The 25,255-nt window shown below is 44.5% G+C and overlaps 3 protein-coding genes across 3 annotated transcripts; all 3 read left to right on the forward strand.

Moving 5' to 3' along the window:
- Positions 1-313: 313 nt before the first annotated feature.
- LOC102712213 (protein ASPARTIC PROTEASE IN GUARD CELL 1) lies at positions 314-2,373 on the forward strand. The gene has a single exon (XM_040520224.1). The coding sequence runs from the start codon at positions 560-562 to the stop codon at positions 2,045-2,047; it is 1,488 nt and encodes a 495-aa protein (XP_040376158.1). The 5' UTR covers positions 314-559; the 3' UTR covers positions 2,048-2,373.
- A 5,444-nt stretch (positions 2,374-7,817) lies between these two features.
- Positions 7,818-13,807, forward strand: LOC102709778 (receptor-like protein 4). Its single transcript, XM_006643669.3, has 9 exons — positions 7,818-8,277; positions 8,362-9,432; positions 9,531-9,675; positions 10,263-10,334; positions 11,136-11,204; positions 11,876-11,944; positions 12,041-12,118; positions 12,684-12,892; positions 13,194-13,807. Exons 1-9 carry the CDS (start codon positions 8,193-8,195, stop codon positions 13,307-13,309), a joined length of 1,914 nt encoding a protein of 637 aa, XP_006643732.1. The 5' UTR covers positions 7,818-8,192; the 3' UTR covers positions 13,310-13,807.
- Positions 13,808-14,455: 648 nt separating this feature from the next.
- Positions 14,456-15,246, forward strand: LOC102710059 (60S ribosomal protein L26-1-like). The gene has a single exon (XM_006643670.2). It carries the CDS (start codon positions 14,543-14,545, stop codon positions 15,014-15,016), a length of 474 nt encoding a protein of 157 aa, XP_006643733.1. The 5' UTR covers positions 14,456-14,542; the 3' UTR covers positions 15,017-15,246.
- Positions 15,247-25,255: the final 10,009 nt, after the last annotated feature.

Below are 25,255 nucleotides of genomic sequence, written 5' to 3' on the forward strand. Positions count from 1 at the left end.
TGCACACACATGTAGTTGGCGTTTTGTCTTTTCACAAACTATATATAGCTCGTGATAAGTAACAGATATTAGTATACTGTTAACTGATAATAACGCTGTGTAGCGAAGCATCCGTGACTGACTGATGGTATGTATATGTAGCCAAATACTATTATGCGTCGTTAGTTAGTTTCGCAACACACCTGGCGCCACGCAATTTTCAATTGCTCGCATGATTTCCTAATCCTATTCACCTCGTCCATGCTCGCATCTTGTTAAGTGTTAACAATGGTGGTCGATCGATTTAGTTAAGAACGGGCATCAATCGTACTGTTGCTAGTTAGTTAGGTTTGGTTAGGTTTTTAACCTGTCGCCATGGATGGATCTCGATTCATTGCAAGGTGAAGGAGAAGGGCTCAAGAGCAGCTGAAGAAGAAGAATGACGGGACCATCCATTCGTTCGTGCAGCAGCTTGACTGGCTGACGCCGCTTCGTCTCCCTTAAATTCGTTGCCCTTCGCTCTCCTCCACTCCTGACTCCTCCAACCACCAGCTTGTCTCCGCCACCAGCAGCGGCAGCAATGCGGCCTCCTGTCCTCCTCCTCGTCTTCTTCTTCCTCCTCCTCGGCGCCTTGCCAAGAGCGGTTCTTTGCCGCCGCCACGCGTCGCCGCCGCTCGCCACCGAGACGCTCGACGTCGCCGCCTCGCTGTCCCGCGCGAGGGCCGCGGTGTCCACGGAGGCCGTGTCGCTCCACCAGTCCGCCGCCGCCGTCGAGGTTGTGGGGGAGCATGAGGAGGGGCTGGGTTTGCGGGTTCACTCCAGGGACTTCTTGCCGGAGGAGCAGGGGAGGCACCAGAGCTACAGGTCGCTCGTGCTGGCTCGCCTCCGCCGCGACTCGGCGCGGGCGGCGGCGGTGTCGGCGCGCGCGGCGATGGCGGCGGAGGGGCTGACCCGGGCCGACCTGATGCCGGCGAACGTGACGGCGTTCGAGGCGTCGGCGGCGGAGATCCAGGGCCCCGTGGTGTCCGGGGTGGGGCTGGGCAGCGGCGAGTACTTCTCCCGCGTCGGGCTGGGCAGCCCGGCGCGGCAGCTGTACATGGTGCTCGACACCGGCAGCGACGTCACCTGGGTGCAATGCCAGCCGTGCGCCGACTGCTACCAGCAGTCCGACCCGGTGTTCGACCCCTCCCTCTCCACCTCCTACGCCTCCGTCGCCTGCGACAACCCGCGCTGCCACGACCTCGACGCTGCCGCCTGCCGCAACTCCACCGGCGCGTGCCTCTACGAGGTCGCCTACGGCGACGGCTCCTACACCGTCGGCGACTTCGCCACCGAGACGCTCACGCTCGGCGACTCCGCCCCGGTCTCCAACGTCGCCATCGGCTGCGGCCACGACAACGAGGGGCTCTTCGTCGGCGCGGCGGGGCTGCTCGCCCTCGGCGGCGGGCCGCTCTCCTTCCCGTCCCAGATCTCCGCCTCCACCTTCTCCTACTGCCTCGTCGACCGCGACTCCCCCTCGGCGTCCACCCTCCAGTTCGGCGACTCCGCCGCCGCGGAGGTGACGGCGCCGCTGATCCGCAGCCCGCGCACCAGCACGTTCTACTACGTGGGCCTCTCCGGCATCTCCGTGGGCGGGCAGACCCTCTCCATCCCGCCCTCGGCGTTCGCTATGGACAGCACGGGCGCCGGCGGCGTCATCGTGGACTCCGGCACGGCCGTGACCCGGCTCCAGCCCCAGGCCTACGCGGCCCTCCGCGACGCGTTCGCCCGCGGCACCCAGTCCCTGGCGCGGACCTCCGGCGTGTCGCTGTTCGACACGTGCTACGACCTCTCCGACCGGACGAGCGTGGAGGTGCCGGCGGTGGCGCTGCGGTTCGAGGGCGGCGGCGAGCTGCGGCTCCCCGCGAAGAACTACCTGATCCCGGTGGACGGCGCCGGGACGTACTGCCTGGCGTTCGCGGCGACGAACGCGGCGGTGTCCATCATCGGGAACGTGCAGCAGCAGGGGACGCGCGTCAGCTTCGACACGGCCAAGGCCACCGTCGGCTTCACCTCCAACAAGTGCTAGCTAGCTACTGCTCCAGTGAGTGATTAGTACTACCAGCTAAGACGGATTAGCGCTAATTAGCCTGATCAAGGAAGTAGTAATCTCGGTGATTAAAATTATAAATTAAGAGCCGCCGCGTGTGTGGTGCCCAGCGGTCAGGGTCCTCGGCTTCGGGAGAGACGAAAGGCGAGCGAGGACGGGACAAACGCCAGCCTGTCCTGCTCTGCTTGTCGCTGCCTGGTGCTGCTGCTGGCTGTGGGGCCCCTCTCCTCTCTCTACTTCTCTTCTTCTCCAGTAGTCCAGTGTGCTGCCTCTTTGATGTCTCGGCAAAGACGCAAATTCGAATCTGTTCATTCATGTGCATGTTCCGTCGTGGCCGCTTCGTTGGTTTTCCGGTTCGATCGAATTTGAAGACGCAAATGTGCCCGAATTTGGGTACATTTTTGAGTTTTGAGGAGGATTTGGTAGGTGGTGGTAACCGAATCACGCGCATGACGTCGCTTCCAAACTTTGTCACGCACGCACGGCGTGGCATGCGATTGCATCGTTGGGAGATGTGAGATGGAGGAGGAAGGATGGTGTGTAGGGCGATTTGCGATGGGATCCACCCGCTTTTTGCTGCTTTTATCCGGCAACGCGATGTTGGGGGCTGTGGGGACTGGAGATGATCATGGCGGTGGGTGAGGAGAGGATGCTGCTGCTGGTGAGGTGAGGCTCGTTAACTGCAGTGCAGTGGTGCTTCGATTTATATTTATGGAGGTTGGTGTCCGTTAACTGTGGCCTTCTTCAATGCACCTGCACCATGTGACCCAGATGCTGAACCAAACCGTAGCGTCCTCCCCTCCTCTGCCGCTCGGAGTACCATTTTTCGTTTTCTCTTGTATTTATAAACTAACATTTAAATTTACAGTCTTGAAATTTTAAAGTCTATTATTATAGTATTTTTTTCCATCTTCTCTTTATACGGTTAAGCATAAGTATATAAAAGTTGTATTTATAAATTATGTTTTATTTCAAAATATAACAGTCTTTTTTTTTTGGAAAGTGAAATAGATTACCCTCTAAAATTTCGCTAATGACGTAAGTAGCTATGCTCCAGGTCGGTGACAGCATCGTCTTTTTATTTGGCTTAAATCCAGAATTGATTTTTAGATTCTTTTTCATATAATTTATTTTTTAGTCTTTGTTTTATAATTGTTAAGAGTATGTATCCAAAAATTTTATTTATAAACTATTTTTTATTTACAAATATATCGTTTGACTTTTTAAGTCAAAAAACCAGAATATGAATGCCCACGGTAATCACTCCGTCCCAAAATTCAGCTTTATTTCCACCCATTACATACTTACCCATGCAAAAAAAAAAGATCGAAATATTGTCCATATTATTAAATCCAATGCAATTATCTATTATTTTATTTTAGAGGGTAAAATACAATGGGAGCCCAGCGATCAGAGAGATTCTTTATACCTTTTATCTTGATCAGAGAGATTTTTAGTACCGCTACTGTAATGGTAGTGTGCTACGTATGCATGCAGCCACGGACAAGCGAGTCACAGACGGGCGAAATTTAGATAGCAGCATGTGCATGCATGGTGCTCTCTTGCGTGCTTCAATTTGTCGTCATGCGTCTCTCAAATGGAGTAGACACCGTGATGTTTTCGTTTCTGATTATGCTTATAAGTTAAAATTTAAAATTTTAATTTTAAGTTGATTTTGGAGGCTTTATGGCAGTTTATTTTTCATCATTTGATTTTAGATCTCTAAGAACATATATAATTTATTTATTTAAAAAATATTTTTTATTTGTTAATGTGTCATTTAGCGTTTATAAAAAAAACAAACAAGAGGGCCCTGATGCATAGGTGAAAAAAAAAAGAAAGAGAAGTAGTGAACAATGGATTAGCTGATCAAAATGGCGTTAGTTGGTGATACGTCGGTTTCAGAGAAGAATACGGCAAATGCCACATGGAGGGAGGAGCATATGTGCTGCTGTGTATCCATGCATGCGTCTTGACCTCAGGTCTCGAGGAGAAGGGACAATATGGCACAAGATTCTCGAAGCTAGTGGTGAATTGCTCCGTCTAACTCGAATCTGCTTATTGGTAGAAGTAAATTTCTTGCTGATTTTGGTACTAATTTGTTTGGCTCTTCGTTTTTTTTTTAAAAAAAAGAAGTCTTGTAGTTGTTCTGCTCCCAACATATATATCAGTTAATAGTCAAAAGTGACAAGGCCAAAACGAGTAGTAGGTCGAAACACTCAATTTCGCACATGAAATTATCAGGACGAAACAGAGTAAGGTCTCAGAATATAATTACTGTACTCACGGGCTTTGAAAAAAAAAGGAATATCTCTAATTCCTACCCTAACCAAGTTATGTACTACATGCAGTACGTTACAGCGATCGACGCCCAGAACAACGCCTAATATCTCTGTACGATTGAAGAATCATATGGTTGTTTAGTGTCTGGCACAAATGACAACCAGTTTGAGGTTGTACATGTTTGAAATGGATACCTCAAATTTACGCAGTAAGCCGTGGCAAAGGAGGTTATCAATTCATGTTTGAAATGAAAAAACATCTTTCAATGGTTTCTTTTATTTCACACTTATATCTTATAATATAACAGAACATAGATAATATATAGTTATCCCATAAACATTTTAATGATATTGTTGCTCGTAGAGAAAAGGCAGAGAGACGAGAAAAGAGACATCGGTGATCGATCGACGTGGGCTGATGCCAGGAATCCGCATCGACACCGGTCTCCAGGTTGGCCCCACCACGTGGACACCTTCTTCTTCTTCGGCGGCGTTCCCTGGCATTAATTAACATATGATCAATTAATTATTAGCTATAAAAGCTTAAAAATAATTTGATATAATTATATAAAAAATACGTCGATCTAGAAAATAAAACGATAGAATCTAAACTAGTTAAGTTGCATAAAGAACGTGTCCTTTCTTCTTCCGTTGCGCCTTTCTCCATGGACCATGCTTGTCTGCTTGACCATTAGCTCTCGATGCTAATCCGCTAGTTCCACTTCCATCCCGGCTATAATTATGGCGGTCGTGTCGTCTCTGCACGCTATCCAAGGCTCAAAGTCCGGCTTGAACCTCGCCGGGTGGACAAAAAGAGCGAGCCTTCCTTTTCCCCTCTTCCTGCCGCCTGGCTCGGCTAAACCAAACCGCCTTTGGACCAGGAGATAGGGCTGGGTTGGGCTTTATCTTCTTAGTAGCTAAGGCCCAACTTATGCCATGAAAAGTTTCATATTTTTTGTAGGGCCCATGTATGCATGCCTTTGATCTCTGGGCCTTGTTGTGCTATGCTTATTTTGATAAAATTTGAAGTAAATTTTATAAAACTATACATACCTTATCAAATTATCACAAATCTACATATTGAGTGCTGAGACTAGAAATGTAGGTTTTGGAGTTCCACTGTTATATTTTTTTATAAATAAAAAAGTTATAGTTTTGGAATAAAATAAATGTTAAATATGTAGTTTTACGATAGTTTGATCGAACTATATATATAGTTTTATAAAATTTACTCTAAAATTTAAATGTTAAATTTGGTGTTGATTATATATATATAGTTTTTATAATACTAGAGGTTTATTTCTAAGAATAAATAAATGCGCGCGCTTACGATGAGCTTTTTGTCTGCAAGTAGACCAGCAGGAGTGGCCTGCAACAAACTGTCATTAAGAGCGCTGTTTTATTCTGGTGATAGTTAAACCTAAACCATATGACTATACAGTAAGAGTGTAGTGTCCTACAGTACGGAGGAAGGCACGAGAGAGAGAAGCCCTTTGGCGTCTTCCGCGGGCACCATGGCTTTGCCTTGCCCCCTACCTCCTTCCTGTGCTCTCGTGACCCTACTTAAAAAAATCAAAGTGTGGGGATCCCAAACTCTCATATATATTGTTTTATATAAATATATGCAATTGTATGTCTGGGAAAACATTATCTCTTTCTGCGTGCTACTCTATGTGGAACATCCTCATATGTGTCCCGTTTCTTTAGGACCATTTATTATACATCGAGATCGATATTGATAAGTAAGAATGGGAAGAACATATGGACGGTTGCAACGTCCTTGTCCGAATGTTTCTTTAAAAAATAATACTTCATCTATCTCTAAATATTTAATGCTATTGAATTTTTATATATGTTTGATTATTCGTATTATTTAAAATTTCCATATATATATGCATAAAAATATATTTAACAATAAATAAAATGATATAAAAATAACTAATAATTATGTAATTTTTTAATAAGACGAATAGTTAAACGTGTATAAAAAAATTAATAACATTAAATATTTAGGAACACCATTTATTTAAATAGAAAACCGTAGAATAAGAATTGGGCATCGAAAATTATAAAACTATGCCTCTATCCAAGTGGGCCACACCTGTCAGTTACTTATCATTGGCATAAAAGCATGACCCTATTGAACTAGAGCACCTCGATATTTATTTCTTACATTACATATTATGGCCTAGTTCAATAGAGACGAGGAAGATGAGGAAGTATGTTGTACTTGGAGAGTTCCATGTGGCACTTATCGAGTGTATTCTAGTTTAATAAAACCCTTTTGTTTACCCTGTTATCAATAAAAGTCCCATCGTCCACGTAAAGTTTGACATAGTTCTATTTTTACAATTTTTCTAGCCGGTCATAAATTAATACAAAATTTCAAACATTTCTATTTCTCAAAACAAATTCTCCTCGTCCTGGTAAGCCATTCATACCTGCGTTAACTTACATTATTGTTCATGATTGATCCCCAGGCCGCGGTAATGGGCTCTGCACTGAGTACACGGTCATTACCAACCAACAGTGCCAATTCACCGTCTATTGGATGGCAGTACACGTATCAGAATCAATCGGGAGCAGCACCTGCTGCATTTTCTGATGTTTGGGACGGAGATGTACCGGTACACGAGTAGTTTTGCGAGAGGGGAGATCAGTGCCCGCCGGACAGCGTGCACTGCACAGGTACGTCGCCGCGGCGCGGGCGTGTGCTGATCGGCGGAGAACACGGGCCCCCCGGGGGGAATCGACTCGACGCCCGTTTCTTGGCGCTCGATCGATCGGTTGGACGCATGCAGGTGGGTGGGCGGATCGAATCGAACGTGCGGCGCACCACCACACCACGTCTCTGTGCAACGACCTGCGCAGCCTCAACGGGGCCTTTTTTTTTTTGTGGTGGTTTCGGCTGTGCAAATGCAACAGTCATAATGCGGCATTTAGACCATGCGGCGCTGGCGGGAATGCTGCCCCTGACCCTCCTGCTGCCAGTGCCAACCCTTTCATTTTTCTCAAACACGACCGAATCCGCACGCATCCATTACGTTTCAAATGCAGCAGTAAACCAGTGTTCTCTGGCACGCACCTGGCTGAGAGTGGAAAGCACCAGCACCAGACGCACCAACATGTACAATCCAGTAGTGTGCATCCTGTGATGATACTCTAATTAATACTATAATTAGCATATAATTAGTTAAGAGTTATCAAGTACTAAAAAAATTCATAAAATTGGATTTGCTAAGCTTTTTAAAGAAACGCCTATATAAAATTTCTCGCACTATAAACACATCATTTTATCAGCTAATAAGCGCAAGTAACTAATTAGTCGTTAGGACCGGTCCCAGTTTTTCTCGAGAGTGATGCTAATGGTAGTTGTTGGCACCAAATTATTATTTTTACAGCGGTCACGTGAGATGCCATGCATGATACTCTGCTGTAATCCACTTCTGAGGCGTGTGAATCGGAAGGGAAAAAAGCTGAGCAGATTCGCTCGCATCGTCGTCTCGTCACCTCGCCTCCTCCTCGTCGCGAGCCGGCCGGCCGGCCGCCGCCTCCGTGCCATTACTGCTGCCCCTGCCCGCTCCTTCCCGGCGCGGCCACTCCGTCCGCCGCGCGCGGCCGGACGAGCCGAGCCCGAACCCCTCTCCACCGTCCGATCAGATCTACCTACCTACCTTGCCACCTCGCCCCCCTCGTCTCCTTCCTACACACACCACCGCGTCCGTCCGTCCTCGCCCACCACTACGCCGCCACTACTACCGCCACCACCACCACCACCCTCCGGGGCTCCTGCGAAAACCCCAAACCGCCGACCGGACTCCGCGGCGAAGGTGGAATCTCCAATGCGGCTCCGGCTGCTGCTGCCGCTGCTCGTCGCGGCCGTCGGCCTCGCGCGCGCCTCCGACGACGACCCGTTCCTCTCCGGCGGTAAGCTTAAACCTCACTTGGAGCTGGAAATGTTTTGCTGAAATTGAGCTCGAAATGGTAATCGTTTGGGTTTGCCTCCGCCAGCGCCGGCGAACCACAGCTACAACATCGACTGCGGTGGCGCGACGGACTTCATCTCGGTCTTCGGCCGCCGCTGGCTCGCCGACCAGTTCTTCTCCGCCGGCGGGGCCGCGGGCATGGTCGCGGAGCCGCACCGCTTCCCGCAGCCGCAGGAGCGGACGCTCCGCTTCTTCCCGCCCTCCTCGGCCGGCAAGTCGTCCTGCTACTCCCTGCCGCTGCCGCCCGGCCGCTACTACCTCCGCCTCTTCTCCGTCTACGACAACTACGACTCCAAGCTCCGCACCCCGTCCTTCGACGTCTCCGCCGCCGCCACGCTCGTCCTCTCCTTCCGCTCCCCGTGGCCCGAGCCGGCATCGCGCTACGGGGCCTACTCCGACCTCATCTTCCCCTCCGCCACCTCCCCCACCTCCGACATCTGCTTCTACTCGCTCTCCACCGATGCCCCCAGCGTCGCCTCCATCGAGGTCGCGCCCGTGCACCCGCTCGCCTACGATGGCGCCACCACCGGCGCCGACCTCATCCTCGTCAACTATGGCCGCCTCACCTGCGGGAACAACCTCTTCGGCCCGGGCTTCACCAACGACTCCGACGCCTTCTCCCGAGTCTGGCAGTCCGACATCGATTTCCGGAACAATGACCTCAACTACGACGCCATTACGGCCGGCGGGAGGAAGGTTTTCGGCAGCAACCAGCCGCCCAACTACTTCCCCACCAAGCTGTACACGTCGGCGATCACCACGGGCGGCGATGCCTCCAACGAGATCGAGTACCTCATGCCGGTGGACACCAGGATGTCGTACATGGTCTGGTTGCATTTTGCCGAGATCGATGCAGGCATAGGCTCGGCTGGGCAGAGGGTGTTCGACGTTATGCTTGCCGGGAAGAACGTGACGAGGATTGACATTTTCAAGCAGGTGGGAGGGTTCACGGCGTTCAAGTGGACCTACATTGTGGACAATTTGACGAGCTCCACCATGAGCGTGAAGCTTGTGCCAGTAGTAGGACGACCGATCCTGTGCGGGCTTGAGAATTATGCAATGGTGCCACTTGAGATGAGGACAGTACCAAATCAAGGTGATGGTTTGAAGATTGCTCTCTCAGATGATGAAATTGGAGACTAGTAAAATTTTCCCCTTGCACCTTCTCTAAGATTGTTTCATTCGTCTCGGCAGTCGCTGCAATGAAGGCATTGAAGAATTCCCTGAAAATTCCAGCAAGGATGGGGTGGAATGGGGATCCATGTGCCCCAAGGACATGGGATGCATGGGAGGGAGTCACTTGCCTCCGCAAGGACAAAGGGCTTGTGATCACCCAACTGTAAGTACCATTTGTTGGCCCAACGCTATTCATATCACCAACTGTTTTGTGGGGATGCTCTACTTAGATGTGAAGTACTTTTTTTAGGAGTTTGCCGTGAAGTAGTTTTGGCAAGTACAGCCACCCTTTTTTCCTCAATATAGTTGATAATGTTTTCCTTGAAATCAAACAATGATAGATTTTTGAGGATGTCCAGAAAAAGAAGATGCACATATACCTCAATTTGACAGCTCAATACTAGTTTCCACTACACAACAGAATCTGACAGAGAGCTTAACTGTCAAATTCAAATTTACATTTAAAAGTTTCTTTTTAATTCCTGTTTGGTTGCGATGAGTTACTAATCATTCAAGTGGCCAAACTTTAGGGTCTGTTGGTCATAGTTGCACATTTCTTGATACCCTTATAGTAATTTACGTGTGTCAGCATTGTTATGTGTAATTGGATGGGACAGGATGGAAGGTAGTGGACTTTCTTTCTCATAAAAGCATTATTGAGGAAACACGTATAATATATTCGTGAAATATTGAAATTTCTATGGTTATAAAGTTATAACGTGTATGTATGTTGTTTTCTTTCCTCTACAGGGATCTTGCAAGCCAAGGACTAAAAGGTTACATTACTGATGAAATAAGTCATCTGACAGACTTGATAAGCTTGTAAGTATCACTTCACACACTGAAAGTCGATTTCAATTTGTTCCTGATCTTCTTTGACATTTAAAGTTTTTATATATAAACAGTTCTTGGTTTTTTTTATTGGTATCTTTTGCACTACAGGAATATATTAAACCTTAAATTATCAAAATCAAAGCCCACATAGCTTCATAGACTGGTTACATTGCTTAGGTAAAAGTAAATAGAATTGTATTTATGATATAGCCTTATAAACGAAAAATGTATGAATTAGTGAAGTACTTCCCGTCTTACCTGTCAAACTAAATTATAATGCTTGCCACCATACATTCAACAAGAAATAGTAGTACATAGTCCACCTGGAAATAAATTGAAAGCATGGAAAAATCTTGCGGAAAAACTAACATTAGGAAGTTCTCTCATTTTTACATAGGGCTCGTTGAGACTGCAGCATATGCATTAGGTTCTGTTTTTATGGTTATTTCCTCTATTTGGAGAAATTGATTTGTGGACTTATGTCCAAAGCATATGAGACAAATACAATCATAGTGAGTAAATGATGGTCTGATGGCCAGCATGATTATCATTCACTTACATGAATGCACAGATCCTAATTATGGACAAATATTACTGTCTCATTGCCTGATTTCTCCAGGATACTTTTTTGTTATAGATTTATTAGTGTCTGTATAAGATTTTACATCATTCTTCTTTTCATTTGGAGATTGTGCGGTCGTGGCTAAAGAAATGCCTTTTTTTTCCTTTTTTCCAAGTTTGATACTTTTTCATCCTTCCTTGTAAGTTACGATACATTTGCTTCACCAGGAACTTGAGCTACAATTCTTTGACTGGAAGCTTACCTCTTGGCTTAGGCCAACCTTCACTTGCGACATTGTGAGTATAGTTATCTGTTTCACAACATGTAATCTTTTGATTCCAGATTAGAAAATTCGATGTGGTATCACCACAGTTCAAATGCTCATGATATATACATTTTTGTTAAAAAATAATTTTGTTAAACCAACATTCTTTAGGCACGTATCATTTGCATTGAGAACTCATGAACCTAGCAGCATTATCAAGGGATTTTATTCTCATGAGATTAATGAGAAAGTGTCTTTCATTTGTGGAACATATTTGGGAAAAGGACAAGATACAAATTACCAAGTTGAAAAATTTTAACTCAAAATTCGACCTACTCATTTGGAAACAAAAAGAAAAAAAAATGGAATTGTGTACTTTTATTCTTGATCTTTTATTTTTCAATGAACAGATAAGATTTTGGGTTGAAATTTTTGCAAACTGGTCATGATGTCATCGTACAGTTCTAAACAGTGTCTGGAATTTTTTTCATGTCTAAAAGAGCATGTCTCTGAAGAATGATAGCATTTTAATATGTTAACATTAGATATTCTCTCTTCCTTATAGATAATGCATTAGCTACTACATCCTCTATAAATTTGAGTGATGGAATGGTGCTTTTCAGTTTGCAGCTCCCTAAATAATACCCATGATCAATTTGTAATTCTGGTTCTCTTGTGAGTAACTTTTACGTCTTCCTTTAGGGATCTGTCATCAAATCAGTTTACTGGAAGCATTCCTGGCACCATAGGTTCCTCCAAATTACAAACTGCGTGAGTACATTTCTTTTTCCATTACTGCTGACATGTTCAGCAATTGTTGTATATTTACATACAATACAAATATACTAATTACTATCTCTTGTACAGTTTACTGAACAACAATCAACTTGATGGGCAAGTTCCAGAAAGACTTTACTCAATTGGCGTACATGGTGGTGTGATAGAGTAAGATACCTTTAGTATTTTCACATAAACAATCTTCACTTTTTCCGGTAAAATTTGGTAGTGTATCCAGTTGTCACATTCAAAGAGATATTATGCTCAGGCTTAGAAATGATCGGCAGGCTCTATTTTGTCCCATGCTCCTGCACCTGCCCTTGCTGTGGCCCACCAGTTAAGATTTTAGGTTTCATCATGCGATTAGTTATGATGACTATTGTTTTGAATTGTAGATATAACAATACCACGTTTACAATATGAAAATGCTGAGCAATATAGGTCCGTGATCTCCGAGCTCCTGGTTGAGATAGGGATAAACTGAGTGAAAGCAAGCTGTTGTTAGAAAAGGGAAATGTATGTACTAGGCATTGACTAGCTTCAATGAAGATCTAGCACCTGATGGTGCTAAATTTGGCATATTTTAGTTTCTTATCAGTGGAAGCAAATGAGGGAGTCCAAGCATGCGCATGGTCGCTGTACGAGTCAATAGTAGATATACTGTGAACCATGATATATGACTTGTAACTCTTGTATTCATTTTGTCTCATACAAACATCCTCTGTTTTGACAGTCTGTCAGGTAATAAAGGCCTGTGCGGGGTGCCTACTTTACCTGCTTGTGCATTATTCTGGGAGAAAGGAGGGCTGAACAAAACTGGCAAAATTGCACTTGGGGCCTCGCTTGGCTTTGTTCTGCTTGTCACACTCATAGTGGTCTACATACTGTGCATCAGAAGAGGACCGTATGATTATGATTTTGAGTTCCCTCAAGATTTGACTTGTGAGTATACCACTTCTCAGCTTCATACTTATCTCTGGAGTGATCATTGCTTTCCATCTTAAGTTAGTGCTACCTGTTCTTTTCTTAAACCATACCTAAGGCCATCCGTATCAGTTGTCATGCCATTTGAAAAATTTCAGTGTTCCTATTAACGCAAATAGCAATGTTTCAGGTTATCAACCTAGAGTATATTCCTGAACAATAAATCACTATTTACAACCCTTTCTGTCTTTAGCAAATGTATAAGCTCACATTCATGAGTGCACCATGTTTAAATTCATTACTTTCTCATCCTTCACAGCGATATCAGCAATCTCTGCTAAAAGGAATAGGTACCAGAGGGCAAAGTCTGTAATGCTTGCTGAGATGGAGGCGCACAGTCCAGACGGTTATTATACCAACGGGGGTACTCATTAAAGTTATGGGCAATGGAAATGAACTTCTTTATACTTACAAAGGAAACACTGGCGACAGTTGCTGGCCTGGAGCAAGGACAGTTGTGGCTCGTGAACAAACTTCACCGGCATCATCAACATGACGTCCTAGTAACTTCAGTCAAGCATCCATGGCATTCTTTTGCAGTTACATTCACAGCTGAATTCCAAATGTAACATATGTGCATGTTTTATGTGTACTATATATGAGGTGGTGGTGGTGGTACTTTGGTAGTAGACTGGTAGTCGGAGGGGTGCCTTATTTTTTGCAGAGGCTTTGCTGTCTCGTGTTAGCTTTAGCTTTAGGCGTGTGCACTCCATCAGCAATGTAAATGCAACCAGGTTGGGTCAGGACAGATTCAGGCGTTTGAAATGGTTGGGGATAAAAGCTGTGTACTGATAGGTGTATTCTTTCTGTATAAAACTTGACTTTGATGGAACTGTCTGACTTCAGGAGATTGAAAGCATTAGGTATTTAGATTTGCATGGGAATGGTGTTAGGCTGAGCCACTGACCACTTAGATACTCTGTTACTCTCATTTTAATCTGGATGTAGCTACATTTTTTATATCCTTTTTAAATATATGAACTTCTCTTATATGAAACCTTAAGATGACTGTTAAATCGTGGCTGATCTCTTTCTCACGGATTATCCCCGTCTTTATCTTTGGTTTTTGCACGCACGATTTTTCAAACGGCTAAACACACATGTTTTCTGAACGGTTAAACGACACGTTTATTTAAAGTTTGTATGTATAAATTAATCATCTCATATTTCTTAAATATTTTTTTAACTTTATAGTAATTAATTTCATCATTTATAATATTAAATAGCTATGAAATAATCGAATACTCTCAAATCGAAAGAAAGCAACCTCGGGTCATTGAAAACTTATTCATCAGATTTCGTACTATGCAGTACTTATCGGCCCAAACAACAATTATAGGCCCAACAGAAAGACCAGCGAGCCCAACTGCGCTTCAAATGTAACAAATCAACACCGTTCATTCCTCATCGAACGCCTTCACGCCGCCACGTAGCGGAGAACAAACAAAACCCTAGAGCCACACCAAGGTATAGATGCGCCCTCCCACCGCGCCGCCCCCGCCGCCTCCACACGCTCGCCCACCAAACCCTAGCCGCCGCCGCCGTCGACCAGGTAAGGAAGGAGAGCCGCCGCCGCCGACCAGGTAAGGAAGGAGAGCCGCCGCCGCCATGAAGCGCAACCCGGGCGTCACGAGCTCCCGGCGGAAGTGCCGCAAGGCGCACTTCACGGCGCCGTCGTCTGTCCGCCGCGTGCTCATGTCCGCGGCGCTGTCGTCGGAGCTCCGCCACAAGTACAACGTGCGGTCCATCCCGATCCGCAAGGACGACGAGGTGCAGGTGGTGCGTGGCACCTACAAGGGCCGCGAGGGCAAGGTGGTGCAGGTCTACCGCCGCCGCTGGGTAATCCACGTCGAGCGGATCACCAGGGAGAAGGTGAACGGCTCCACCGTCAACGTCGGCATCCACCCCTCCAAGGTCATCGTCACCAAGCTCAAGCTCGACAAGGACCGCAAGGCCATCCTCGAGCGCAAGGCCCGGGGCCGCGCCGCCGACAAGGCCAAGGGCAAGTTCACCGCCGATGACGTCGCCGCCGCCGCCGGGGGTGCAGCCGCCACCGGCGCCTCGCTCCAGGAGATCGATTAAGCTCGTGGATCTGCTGGTGCTCGCACTGCCCCTCCATATCTAGCCTTTTGTTTTGCTATCAGCTGCTTCTGTTAGGAGTTCATTCTACCTGAAAACTGCTACTTTATCATTGAAAATGTCTCCATGAGAGTTTTGGATCCTGATGTTGATCACTTGATCTATATCTATGATGATGTGGCTCTGTCTGGGATTTTGAGTTATGAAGAAATGATTATAACCTTAATTGCTCATGATATATATTTTTCACCCAGATATACCGAATGCTTCGTCTACTTATAATATACTAGCATGTATTCTGGATAATACTTACTGCATCTTTAATACCTGTGCCTAGGTTGATAGCTTGTGGATTGCTGTATGATAACCAGTCTCTCAATTTACTCGAATTCATGCACATAGTCTATTTTCTCAGTTTCATCCTGAAGCATTTCAGGTTGTGACAAACCATGGGAGTTTGGTAAGACAGTGTTGCCGTATTGTATTGTATTGCTTTCCGTTGCCGCACCATGTGGTCGACTGTTGATGCCGCAATGCCATGTTACGAGATCAAGAGTATTGCTTAGTCCATTTTTATAGTATATTGGTTTGGAATGATCTGAATTTTTAGTATGATATGATGCATCCAGCGTATGCTATTCCTATTTCTAGCTTCTAGCTTCTAGTTAGTAGGCTGGTAGCATCTTTATTAGATATGATGTCTTGTTGTCAAGGTTTATCTGTTGATGTGTTAAATTTTCTACTCAATCATTGAGCTGCTTGTGTTGTCTATAGTGGGCGTGCTTGTTTTCTGCCATATAATTGTCTCTGTGATTGTTGGACGATTATTATTGGGCAGTATAGGCCTCGTTTGAAATGTTATAAACTTGAATGTGGTTCTGCCCTTCCAGTAGGATTATGCATGTGTTATGTTCTGTTTGACTTACCCATATAAGACATCAGGGTTTATTAATGGAGTCTACACTGCTAGCATTTTGATCGATGTGGATGCCATTCTGGTTTTAATGCTGCTGGAGTGACTTCCCAGTTACCATCTTTCCATTTGTGTTGTTCTACTTGTACAACATTTTCAACATTTCTGTGTTGATTGTGGGTTCCAACTTAATTTAGCGCTAGATTCAGGAGTTCTGAGACACCGAATAGCCTACCAGATAGTGAACCTGCTTTCATTTAGCAGAGCATGTTACATCATGTGAAGGATTGTTTTTTTTAATAACTGTGCCTCCGTGATCATTTGTGTGGGAGATCTGAGAAGGAATTTTAATTTTTACAGCTGTGCCTTTTGTGCTCATATTTATGGGTGGAGTGAGAATTTGAGTTGTGATTCCTCAGCAAAGCTGGCCTTGTTTATGAAGCAGGTATATTGTGGTATGGGTTCAAGTGCTGCGCACTCCGTCGAATTGGGTGCTGTTGGGCTTGCTTTTGTGAAGAACCAAGAGATGTTGGGTTGTATTTTCACTGAATGGTAGTCGAGATGTTCCTTCAAGTTAGGAACCGTTTTCTACTCGAACGTATGAATGTTGAACCTATCTGCTAATCAAATAACGTACTACATGGTGGAGGCCTGTTCTTTCAACGTATAACATGGTGGAGGCGTTTTTTTCGGCTAGTTCAGTAACCAGCGTGTAAAACATAGCAACGGATTAGCATATGACTGATTAATTATTAGCTACAAAAACCTTAAAATTGGTTTATATGATTTTTAAATTTTTTCATAGAATATTTTTATCCGTTTTAACAGTTTGGGATGAAAGAGTGACTGCATCGCTTAACATTTACTCTATCTTTGTTTTGCAGATGCCACATGGTTCTCCTAGGCCTGCCTCGGCACTGATGGCTGAAATGGCCAGCTCGAGGCAGGCAAAAGAGGCCAGCCCAGCCCAGCCCCCATCCATGTAACGCACTGCAAGGCCCATAATTTACACGTGGCCAGCGTGCCTGCTCGAGTGGCACGGACCGACTCTTGTTCAGCCTTTTCCCTTGGAGTGGCAGTGACAATGTACACCACTGGGCTACTACTTTGGAGCAAGTTCAATAGCATAGTCAATGGATAGCTACAAATTTTCTATAGCCAATTTATATATAGATATATACTACATAATTAATATACAGTCCTACCTATTATATATATATATATGTGTTTTAAAGTCTGTGCTATAGCTGGCTATAAATCTATTGTTCCCTGCTCCTCTCTTATCTTCTAGCAAAAGACCATGTTGTTGATCGAGCAGCCTCTGCTTCTGCGTCTGTGCATTGGAGGACTGTACGCGTACGCCTCCATCCACGTAGCCACGGTTGTACAGCAAGCTCTGCGTCACGCCACGGGCTCATGCATGTGATGTACCTGCCTACCATGATTTTCGCCTGCCTCCATCGGCATTCGCTCATCCTCATACTGCTTATCACATCGAGCATTATTTATTTTCTTTTTATTTTCAGCGTCCTACTTTTATTTTTGTTTATTATTATAAGTCAAAATTAAAATTTTTAACCTTAAAGTTGTTACAGTGGATTTGGATTTTTTTAGCGTACTTTATTTTTTAAGCCTTAACTTTTAAATAGCTTAGAACACACATATAAAAGTTTTATTCCAAATTATTTTTCTTTACAAATACGTCATTTAGTTTTTCTAAAAATCCAAACAATCACACTCTTTATCTCCATCTCCCTCTCACCACGCGTATCTATTCTTTATTTATTGAGGTACACTATAATATTTTTTTCTCAACCTTAATAACGGCTAAACAATCTAGAATTACTTAGATTATATTTTAGAACATACGTAGCAACATATATGAGTCTGTTAGCATTACTAATTGACAGAAAAAAGAATCTAAGGATAGTAAGAATTTTGAACCATTGGATCTCTTTTCCCGCTGTCGTGCCTTCTCCTCCGGCCTTCACGTACTCCCTCGCCGCTACTAGCAGGCCTTGCTGGCGATGGAAGACGGGAACGACAACGGCGAGCCCCCCACCCTCGAAGCCATCTTGCTTTCCTAAGCCCACTCTCCTCCTTTGCATGGTTGCGGTAGTAGCGAGAGTGGCCTGCCCCGCCGACCATCTTCTAATCCTTCTCGCAGCGAGTTCAATAGTATAGCCAGCTACTGACTCTAAATCATCTATAGTTAATATAATATGCAATTTATATGATAGTTACCTACAAAAACATATACTACACTATTAATACCTGGTCCCACCTGTCATACACACATTGCGTCTTGGAGTTCGTACTGTAACTGGCTACAAATCGATAGTTCGCTGCTCTTCTCTCTCCTCTCTTATGTCTTTAAAATATATTTATAGTTGACTTATAGTCTGCTATTGTACCTGCTCTTATTCACTTCGTCCCTCGCTTTCAACGCCAGACCACCGTCCTCCACCATCCTCATGGCTACAAAGACAACCACACATGTACTGTCCAATGGAAAATGCTATACATACGAACGAAATTGTACGATACGGGTACGATTTTAGTCGCTGTCGCCATGATTTATCGCTGCGTGCTGATCCGCGCTCTACACGTGTTGTTACGCTACGCATGCCGCCGTTAATCGTATGTACGATCGTCGTACGCACAACACTGCTCGTGTCCAATACCAGTTTGACCGCCACCGTAACCGGCCATCCTCTAAACCCTGATAACCTCCCTCTTCCCTCTCCTCATATATCCTTTCTGTCCAGACCCTAATCCTACAATCTAATCCCGAGGTCTTCGGGCGCGCGGGAGAACAAGAGAAGTCGTCAGAGTTGTATGAAAAGGATACTAGAGCATGAATCGTGAAGCACATCAGGTGGCCAAACTATGCAAAAATTGGAGACAGATTTTTTTGTTGAATCAAGGTTAGTAAATTCCTAAATAGATGGAACATATATAGATAGCGTTCGTTCTCCTTAGCTAGCACAAAAAGCAGACGACGATTTTAGGGCATGCATCAGTCGACCTCCGGGTAATTTAGGATCTGCTCTTGTTTAACAAAATAAAATAAATTTTACTATAAAATAAAATTTAGTTCATTTCATAAACTAGAGTCGACCCTAAAATATTCGTGAGTCGACCCACGGCCCTACCTAGACGATTTTATGCTTGTCAGGCTATCAAGTACTGTGCTCCCTCTCGACGTATCATTGAGGCATTCCATCGATCCCCACTATATTCGTGAGTCGACCCATGGCTCTACCTAGATAATTTTATGCTTGTCAGGCTGTCAAGTACTGTGCTCCCTCTCGGTGTATCATTGAGGCATCCATCGATCCCCACTGGTCCCTTGTCCCCACACCCCCTCGTTTGTTTTAGCTTCAGCCGCCGCTGCAGATTCTACTGTACTACCACATGCACGCAAGCTAGCTTGCTTCTCATCCGTACGCCCATCCGTTGGCTAGCTGCTATAAGCTGCTGGACATGTACATGCATGCCGATCGATGATCTATCACACATATTTGCTGATCGATCGATTGAGGCCATTGATAAATACAATACCGATCATCGATGAAGCAGGAGCACGAGCGTTCTGTTATTTCATGAGTCTCTCTCTCTCTCTCTCTCAAAGTTGGAATATGCACAAACAAGTCCAAGTTTCCAGGACCAATACATTATTAGTTTATTGAACCTTTCTTCTTCGTATTGTCTTCGTCTCATAATAACTACGATACGCTTTACTTTATCAAATTTCAATACAACTTAGACGATGCTCTAGCAAGCACCCTTGCATCGCTTGTCCAAGGTTAAATTAAGACGATGCCCTAACCGCTAGCAGTAATAGCTAATTAAGCTACACCGACTGATATGTTTTCAATTTTTTTGTAGGCGACCACTGATGAGTAGTAAAGCTGAACTAGCTTATTACATATCATCTAGCAATTTTTCATATTTTATTTTTTGGAAAAATATTTTCTCGATTTAAAAGATATCCACAAACTATAATGATTTGTTAGGATGCTAGGCAAAAAATTTTATAATTTTCTCGATCTTCTAACATGATAAATTAATAGTCAATCTTGTATGTTTAAAGGGTATTTTGGATATTTATTACAAATGTATAGGATCCAAGGGTATATTGTGGAGAAAACTGCTAATCAAGAGTAACTTAATAGAGTCAATGGCAGATCGTTAAATCGATGCGAATGAATAGATTTTCTCTAGATGCAAATACTAGTACTCCTAACATGGATGGACGGACCTGGACGCAGCTCTTACGTACGGAGCACAACATTATTTGGGCTGCAGCAGGCAAGTAGCCCCATGCAAATAGCAGAGCGTCGTCGTTAATACTGCAGCTTTCCATGTTGCCCCTGCCTGCTTAGCTTAGTGTACGATAGGGCCGGGCGCCACTGAGCTCGATCGCAAGCAAAAGCTAGTGCAATGGAAGGAAAACCATGGGCTGCTCCCATCCGATCCGGTGGGCTGCACTGTGCCCTAACTACTTGGAAGCCTGTCCGTTTCAAACGACCAGACTGATCGTTGCTAGTATCAACTTGGTACTAGAATTGTAGCCTCCACTGTGTGTATATATGTGTGTGCGTCTGATAATTGCTTTCGTTGCTATCAACAGAGCCAACACTGTCCAGCACTGTCTAGATGTCGACACTCCCCGATCGATTCTAAGCTAGGTACACCATGCATACTCCTTGTCAGTATTAATCCTCTGCTTGTCTGCAATATTTCAATATAAGAGGAGTTTAGTTGGGGAAATGAAAATTTTTAGGTATCACATCAAACGTTTGACCGGATGTCGGGATGGATTTTCGGACATGAATGAAAAACAAATTTCACGGCTTGTCTATAAACCGCGGGACGAATCTTTTGAGTTCAATTAATCTGTCATTAGCGTATGTTGGTTACTGTAGCACTTATGGCTAATCATGGACTAATTGGGCAAAAAAAGATTCGTCTCACTATTTCTTACATACCTGTGTAATTAGTTTTTCGTTTCATTTATATATAATACTCTATTCAGGTATTTAAAGATTGGATGTAATGTTTTTGAATAAAATTTTTGGGCTGCATTATGTATGCATGCATGCAAATGGTTCATCAGAGCCACCAGCTAGGTACTGGCCGGTAGTACGTTTCCCATTTCTTTGCTCGGGAACTAGTTAAAAAAATTCAGAGCTAACGAACGTACAGTAGCTAGCTAGTTAGCCTGATTAAGTTAAGTTAAGGATCATCGATCGGTACTGTACTTAATTAGGGGCGATTCATAACAACTCATGATCGATCAGCATTTTGTGGATGGATCGGATGACTTTGATGAACAGGAAAATGGCCTCTCTAGACTTCTGGGGACGATCGATTTCATGTGAGAGCTAGTAAAGTGGCCGGCCGGAAAAGCTGCCGTCACCGTGCCGGTGTTCTTCACAGATCGATGCACAAACATCTCATGTCTCTGGCTGCACATATAATAACAGTGCTCCTTCCTTATGGTGGCCCAGACCTGAATTTGTCCCAACTCGATCCCCTCTGCTGCTAGCTAGCTATCGGCTGCAAGCAGTACTGCAGACCATAAAGTTGCTCTCGTACGAACATCCAATCACCTTCGGCAATGCTTCTTTCATGTCCCCTGTGCGCATGTTATATGGTTTTATATTTATATCTAGTAGTAGTAGAAAGTAGAAACCGTTCCTGAAACACTTCGGTCGCGTTGCTTTTGTCTGCTTCTCAGAACTACAGTGTATATATACTAGGACTGTAGTAGCTAGTGGTATTCATGCTGGCTCTTCACTGCATTCCCAGCTACCTCTGCTCTCGCTCCCACAGGGACCCGACCCCCCAGGGTGCCGAAAGATATCCAACAACACTATATCATTGGCACCAATTACGTTACTCCGGCCAGATTGAGATCCTCTCGTCCTAGAACACATTAATCTTTCGGTTTCTCTTTCCATGTCCAGTGTTTGACCATATGTTTTATTTAAATTTTTTAAAAAATAAAAAAATAGTCACACGTAAAATACTGTTCATAATTTATCATCTATTTAAAACAAAAATATTAATCGTAAAATTATTTTAAATAAGACGAAGAATCAAACATTATAGGTAAAATGTGAAAGATTGATTTATTTTATGACGGAGGGAGTATATCATACTTGCTAGTACAATACTGAGGCCAGAATATGTATTCCAGTAGTACATCAAAAGGTTATCTTAATTAAACACCTTGAAATATCATATCGCAGATCGAGGACTACTGCATTTATCTGTACCTGCTGTATACTCCCTCCATCCCGTTTTGTTTGATGCTCTAGTTTATTTTGGAAACATTCTTTTTGTTTGACGTCATAGTGTTATCTCTAGCACTGATTCCATTTTTGCCCTTCTCCACGGCTTCTCCTCCACTACGCTTGGCTGCCAAACTATGCGGCTGAATGGCGGCGGCGCTCCACGTACGAGGACGTCTCCGAGGAGGAGAACTTGATGAACAAATAAACCAGCCGGTCTGAAGTAGGTTTTCCATCCACATTCGTGATTATTCATGATTACTCAAATTCAGAGCAAAACTAAATCCAGACACACTGTTATATGTCTTCCCAAACTAAATTCAGACATAGTGACTTACATCAGACATACTGTTATATGTATTCCCAAACTAAACTCAGAGCAACCAACCAACAAGCTTGCTGCTTCCATGGAGACCGGATGTCACTAGCTGATCAGCTATCTGATCAGATTACTCCACTACAGAATCATCAATCATCAGAGTTAGCAATCTTGGCTAAGTGCAGACATGAACCAAAGAGCTTTCACTCCCAACTCCATGAATTCTTCAGGGTTCTGATTCCAACAGGAACAACACTTGATCTTACAACTCACAAGCAGCAATTAATTAAAAGGAAAATTGTCTGAACAGATGGAGCACAATATCAAACATAATGGGTATCATAACACCAAAAAGATAATCTAGTATCTACCTCCAGCACACCAAAAAAAACTCAAAAGTACATAATTGTGCTTCTTCGATTGTACTCTAGCATGCATGAATTTAGTGGTGCTATTTGAGCAAAATACAAGCAGGTGAACCTCCAGCAGCTAGCAACAGTTAGTAGCACTTCTAGCAACAACTTCCAAAAATTTCAGACCAGCAACACCGCGAGCATCTTCAGGTATCTGCCATTGTCCTGAAAGAGAGTCATATAAATGTCACTAATCAACACACATCAAGCAAGTTAACCTATGAGTATTTCACTGAGAGCAAGGCCTATAAAGCGAGTCATTACCCCAAAGAAAGTCTAGCATCATTTACTGACTTAGCATCACACCTTAGTTGCAAAGGAAGGTGACATTGCCTTTCAAGCACTCCTTTTTTGATGTGTGGCAGATCAAAAGAGTTGTCACCATGTACTTTTATGATTTCCCTCATGCATGCATGAAGAGACAAGAAAATCATGTTTGATCGCCGCACTAGATAATCTTGAAATGCTCGATCAACGGCGGCTACAAGTTCTTCTGTTGTTGTTGAGGTTGATTTATACTGGATGGCCTGAATGGAGTTGAACAAACCTAGATCCAAGACATTCAAATCTGGGGAATTGGCCGGTTGGCAAACAAGTTGGATGTTAAAGTTGTCTTGCTTCGCAGCCTCACAAAACATTCTGTCATCGGGTGCAATATGGGGCCGAGCATTATCCTGCTGGATGTATATAGGTTTGTCAGCGTCTTCACGAGGCCACTTAGCATGAACTGCCGGCAAAACCTTTTCTATCATGAAGTTTCGGATTACTTCCTTTGTGATTGACTCGATGGGCTTCATCTCGATCGTTCCTGCAGGACGGTTCACGCTTGACCTCTTTGCAGCTGTGTTTGTGCTACAGTAACTAACGAACCTGAAGAATAGAGAGGAGACATAGCCTTTTACCAAATTACTAAATATAGTGAAATTTACTTGTGCCTAATTACTTCATTTGACTATAAATGTAACATACCAAATTACCAATGCAAGACTTCATTTTGACCATAGTATTTACTGAACCAGACTACAAGTGAACCATAGTATCTTCTGTAACTGTAACACTCCAAACAAGAAATTAAAGTACTCTTGAACTGTTAGCACCAGCTAGTGATCCTTGACAAACTAGAAATTGCTTTATCAAACAAAAAATTGATGGCTTAATCAAATAAAAAACTTCATGCTTATGACTTTAATTTATGTCTTCCAAACATGGAAAAAAACATGTGAAGAATGTAAAACAACAGATGGACAGCCCATCCAAAACTAATTTCCAAAATGTGAGCTGCAGCTACGTTCTAACTGAAACTGAATAACTAAAAAACTGAAAACCAATTAGACCACTTCTGAAATGCGAACCCCTTGTGAACGCAGCACGAGCCAAGCTCCAGTTTATTTGAGTAGTTTAACTATAAACAACGAGATTATATTCATCACATAAGACAAAGGGTAGGCTCTGGATTTGTCTAAAATTCTGAATTCTAGATAAACAAGATAACAAACAAATTCTAAAAGACGGAACGACACAACAAGCAGAACTCCATGTTAGCAGCAATGCATTTCTTGAGGTTGTAGTGCCATTTCACTTGATAATAATCACTAAAATTTATTCTTGAGCAAGATCAATCTAAGACATAGTGTACTGATAGAAGACAAACCTTGGGGAGAGAGTCATCGAAGACGAAGCTACACCGGCTCGCGCGGCCATGGCGGCGGAACGATGGAGGCAGTCTTGTACATGGCTGTGGCTGGGATTGCCATCGCTAGCCTGCTGCGTGTATGTCGCCACCACCTGAGGATGAGGCTGCTAGGGGAATGGTGTCGTGACATTGGTCGATGATCCACCGCCGCTGATGCCTTCGTGTGCCATCTTCTTCCATGGCATGACGAATTTTCGCTGCCTAACCACCCCGCCATCCATCGTTAGTGTCAATGGGATGTCGGGGCTTGAAAGAACGCCGCCGGTGCCACAACAGCGTCGAGGAAGAGCGTCGGTGGCTCAAGAGAATGGCGCAGCTGCCAGTGGCTCCAGCAAGAAGGGGTTCCGGTGATGGCTCCGGTGAGTACGGGTGGTGGCGAAGGCGTTTACCGGCTCAAGAGGAAGGCCATCGGCGCCGCGGCAGTGTTGGGGGAGGGCGCCAGCGGCTCCGGTCAGTTGGGATCTCGGCGACGGCTGCACTTTCGTTTTCTTCCGATGACGAAGCTGATGGGGGATCTCCCTCCTCCGGGGTGCTTGGACCAAGAGGATGGCCTCACCAGTGTCTTGGGGGTGAGCCCCGGCGGCTGGCGCGGCGGCCGACGT

The sequence above is a fragment of the Oryza brachyantha genome, chromosome 1, assembly GCF_000231095.2.
Source record: "Oryza brachyantha chromosome 1, ObraRS2, whole genome shotgun sequence".
In the NCBI taxonomy this organism is placed as follows: Eukaryota; Viridiplantae; Streptophyta; class Magnoliopsida; order Poales; family Poaceae; genus Oryza; species Oryza brachyantha.